This window comes from Calliopsis andreniformis, chromosome 3, assembly GCF_051401765.1.
Source record: "Calliopsis andreniformis isolate RMS-2024a chromosome 3, iyCalAndr_principal, whole genome shotgun sequence".
Classification (NCBI taxonomy): domain Eukaryota; kingdom Metazoa; phylum Arthropoda; class Insecta; order Hymenoptera; family Andrenidae; genus Calliopsis; species Calliopsis andreniformis.
This window is the reverse complement of record NC_135064.1, coordinates 10,000,001-10,003,386: the sequence shown is the minus strand read 5'-3', so window position 1 is coordinate 10,003,386 and position 3,386 is coordinate 10,000,001. Positions and strand designations below refer to the sequence as shown.

The 3,386-nt window shown below is 26.8% G+C and overlaps 3 protein-coding genes across 4 annotated transcripts in view; 2 read left to right on the top strand and 1 right to left on the bottom strand.

The window, feature by feature from the left end:
• On the top strand, positions 1-944 carry Thoc7 (THO complex subunit 7). Its single transcript, XM_076393413.1, has 3 exons — positions 1-132; positions 220-644; positions 734-944. Exons 1-3 carry the CDS (start codon positions 123-125, stop codon positions 914-916), a joined length of 618 nt encoding a protein of 205 aa, XP_076249528.1. The 5' UTR covers positions 1-122; the 3' UTR covers positions 917-944.
• Positions 945-1,131: 187 nt separating this feature from the next.
• On the bottom strand, positions 1,132-2,284 carry LOC143188901 (putative RNA/DNA demethylase ALKBH6). 2 transcript variants are annotated; one of them, XM_076393411.1, is made up of 5 exons: positions 2,155-2,284; positions 1,899-2,075; positions 1,665-1,772; positions 1,470-1,568; positions 1,132-1,398 (listed from the first exon to the last, which is right to left on the bottom strand). In XM_076393411.1, exons 1-5 carry the CDS (start codon positions 2,197-2,199, stop codon positions 1,141-1,143), a joined length of 687 nt encoding a protein of 228 aa, XP_076249526.1. In that variant the 5' UTR covers positions 2,200-2,284; the 3' UTR covers positions 1,132-1,140. The 2 variants fall into 2 exon arrangements, with proteins under 2 accessions (XP_076249526.1, XP_076249527.1); XM_076393412.1 differs by lacking the exon at positions 1,665-1,772.
• Positions 2,285-3,012: 728 nt separating this feature from the next.
• The window catches only part of LOC143177425 (lisH domain-containing protein ARMC9), a 5,041-nt gene continuing 4,667 nt past the window's right edge, over positions 3,013-3,386 (top strand). Inside the window, exons 1-2 of the mRNA XM_076375316.1 lie at positions 3,013-3,202; positions 3,328-3,386. The exon at positions 3,328-3,386 is cut by the window's right edge and continues 115 nt beyond it. Coding sequence (XP_076231431.1) covers positions 3,134-3,202; positions 3,328-3,386 — 128 coding nt within the window. The 5' untranslated portion in view covers positions 3,013-3,133. The remainder of the gene's footprint in view (positions 3,203-3,327) is intronic.

Below are 3,386 nucleotides of genomic sequence, written 5' to 3'. Positions count from 1 at the left end.
AATGGTACTTTATCGATTAATTTTTGTTTTCTACATTAATAACAAATAAGGAATACAAATTGTATAATAAAAATTATAGCATTATTTGTATTATTTAGCTGTGTTCCTGAGAATTTACTAAGATGTCTGATGGTGAGTCTTCTATGTTCTTGTAAATGTCTAACCTATTGTAATATTTACAATTTTAAATCTTACTTTCCCTGTTTAATTTATTCGTAGAAGAGGTAATACGTCGACGATTACTAATAGATGGAGATGGAACTGGTGATGATCGTAGAATAAACATGCTTTTAAAGTCATTTATTAAGTGGATAAACAGTCCAGATGTAGATAATACACTACATGAGAGAATGCTATCGCAGCTTGCTCAATGTGAATTTGCGCAAAGAAAATCCAGGCTAGTCTCAAATATGAGTCAAGAAGAATTAAAAAGTTATGAACAATTGTCAAAGGAAATTGAAATTCAAATAGAAGAAGCTAAACAAGATATAGAAAAAACTAAAGCAGAGTTACAAGATGCGAAACGTGTTAGAAAAAACAGAATCGAGTATGATGTATTAGCGAAAGTTATTAATGAGCAACCAGATAGAGTAGAAACTAATTTGAAGTTGGCTACACTTCGTGAAGAATTAGGCAGGTTGAAGGTATAAAAACTTTATTATAATTATTACGGAACTATATTATATAAGAGTAAAAAGTATAAGAATTACTTTGTAAATGTTTTTACACGTAGGAGAAATCTGAACAACTAGAACACAAGTTGGAGATGAGACGTAAACAATTTCATGTTCTTATATGTTCCATACACTCTTTACAAGGAATGCTGGATGAGTGTGATGAAGAAATAATGGATGTGAGTTTAGAAAATTATGAAGATACTGACACTCCAATGTCAGCTAAAGCTGAAGCATCTTAAAGTACATAGATTTTGTAAATAAATTTTTGTATGTTTTATATGTAATTTAATATTAAAAAAATGAATTGTTCATATTTTTTCTGTGAATATTTACTATATAAGTTTCATCATCCTCCAGACTAGTTAGAGTCTACACACATACTGTATTCATAACCATTAAATGAAATGTAGGAAAGTTGTTTCCAACAATAAAATAAAATACATAATACGCATTAAAACATATATTATCCAATTTTTAGTTTTAATTTACTAGTTTTAGGTACATGTCTAATTGTCAAAGACAATCTAGTATCACGTTTTAATATTTGACCCTCTGAATATTGCTCTCCACATAAGGTCAAATTTTTAACCACAGATTTTGAAATAACATCTGTATCTCTTTCTGCAATTGAATGCAGATAATGATGATACAAATCTTTCTGAAGAATTAATAAGCTTCTGCGTTCTAACAATAAACTAAATTCTAAATTAAGTTGTTGAGGCTAAAAAAGAATAACATTAAAAGTACTTGAAAGATACTTAAAGCAGTACAATAAGTTCTTATTATCACAACCTGTGAATTGTCCAATCGTTTATAAAAATCAAGAAATGTATGAGAGCCACAGTTAATAGTTGTCACAATAGGATAAAATAGTGGACCATCCGTGTGTGCCTAATGAATATTCATTATTCATTAAACTTTCATTTGTACAAGTATTAGTTTGTAATATACGTATAATAAACTGAGTTTTAAAAACTGACTTCATACCATTATTCCTTGACCAGGTAAATATTCATTAATTAAAACATGATTAGGTAATTTTCCCTTTTCAAACACATTAAGGGATGATACTTTGTCAACATATTTTTTAAGCCACTAAAAGTTTATCATTAATATCTTTAAATGCAATTTTATGTATCATTTACATCAAAATTTGATAGTCTTACGCTATGTATAGTATCTCAAAATTGAAAAGAATACATTGCATATGAAACTACTCACACTTGGTATTTCTTCTGCTATCATACCTTTAGGGTGTGGAATACCACCCCAATTTTGTAATCTACGATGACTTAATTGTGTCCATTTTGGTAGAGGAGCATTATTTACATGTTTTATAATTTCTAGTTCTTCTTGCTCCGTAATAAAGTTTGGTACATAAATAGCTAAATTTGATACCTATAAAAAATTCAGATACCTAATGTAACATGGAAGTATGATATATAAAAGATAACCTTTTGGATACAAAAAGATAAACCTCTGGAATGATATTTTGAGAAGCATTACAATCATGTGTTTCCATTTTCTAATACAGAAATATGCTAAGTGAAAAATGTAAAATTTTCAGTAACTAATTTGCCATTTATCTATAATGTATAAGAAAAAACTTTCTGGTTACTTGTTTACTGTACTACACGCATGTAGAGTGTAGTAATCATAGCTATGTATAGGGTGTTTAAAAAATGAAAGATAATTCAATGCAATGAAAATCATTTTAAATCGAATACATAAAATAAAACGGACTAATATATGACTGAAATTTTATTAAAGATTGAACTATTATAATGTTATTTCGTATAAAATTCTCTTTCGTACAAATTCATACATAATATTTGTTTAGTAATTTGACATTTCTATTGAACTTATTTTTCAAACTTTATATGCATATTGGAAACATTTATTAATAACATAAACCGACACTTGTGAGAAATAAAATTACGTAGAACTAATTTAAATTTATAATTGTAATTAATTGAAAAATTTTGGTTTGCAATCTCTTTACTTCTTGAAATTAAAAGAATGTTATTCATTTCATTGTCAATTATTATTTTATGCATAACCAAGGTTTTATATTAGATCCATGGTTTTATACACATAACTTTACATAATCAATTTTTTTCTTTATTTACTACACCTGGTAAACAATAACAAATTAGAAGGTTTATGAAAAAACTTTGTTTAATGTATCATTTATTGTATATAACTTATGAGTCTACATAATTCTTAAAAATGTTTTTACGTTAAACACGTGAACGAAAATGCTACAAATTGGTTAGCAATACATACATTTACATAAAATCAATTTTATGGTGGGAAATATACACATGTATCTACTTTACGAAATTGTATGTAATACTCAATTAAAGAACTTGTAAAAATTATAATTACCCATAAGTAGTTATAAGGTTTGCTACGTTAAATTTATGAATTGAACAATTAATAATAGTGAAGAAAAAATGGATAAAGATATGCAACCAGATGCAATAAATCAAATGGATAATATGAATTTGAGATTCATTTATCAGGTACATTTTGTAAATCTCTTAGTTGTAAAAGGACATTTTATAACTATTTTAATTTTAAATTATTGTGTACATATATGTAGTATACTCTAAATACGAGTCAGGTTTCAATAAAAACTCTTTTATAGTTCCTTGTAGATAATAATTTTCAAAATGCTGCTGAAGCACTTACAACAGAGGCTGCAAC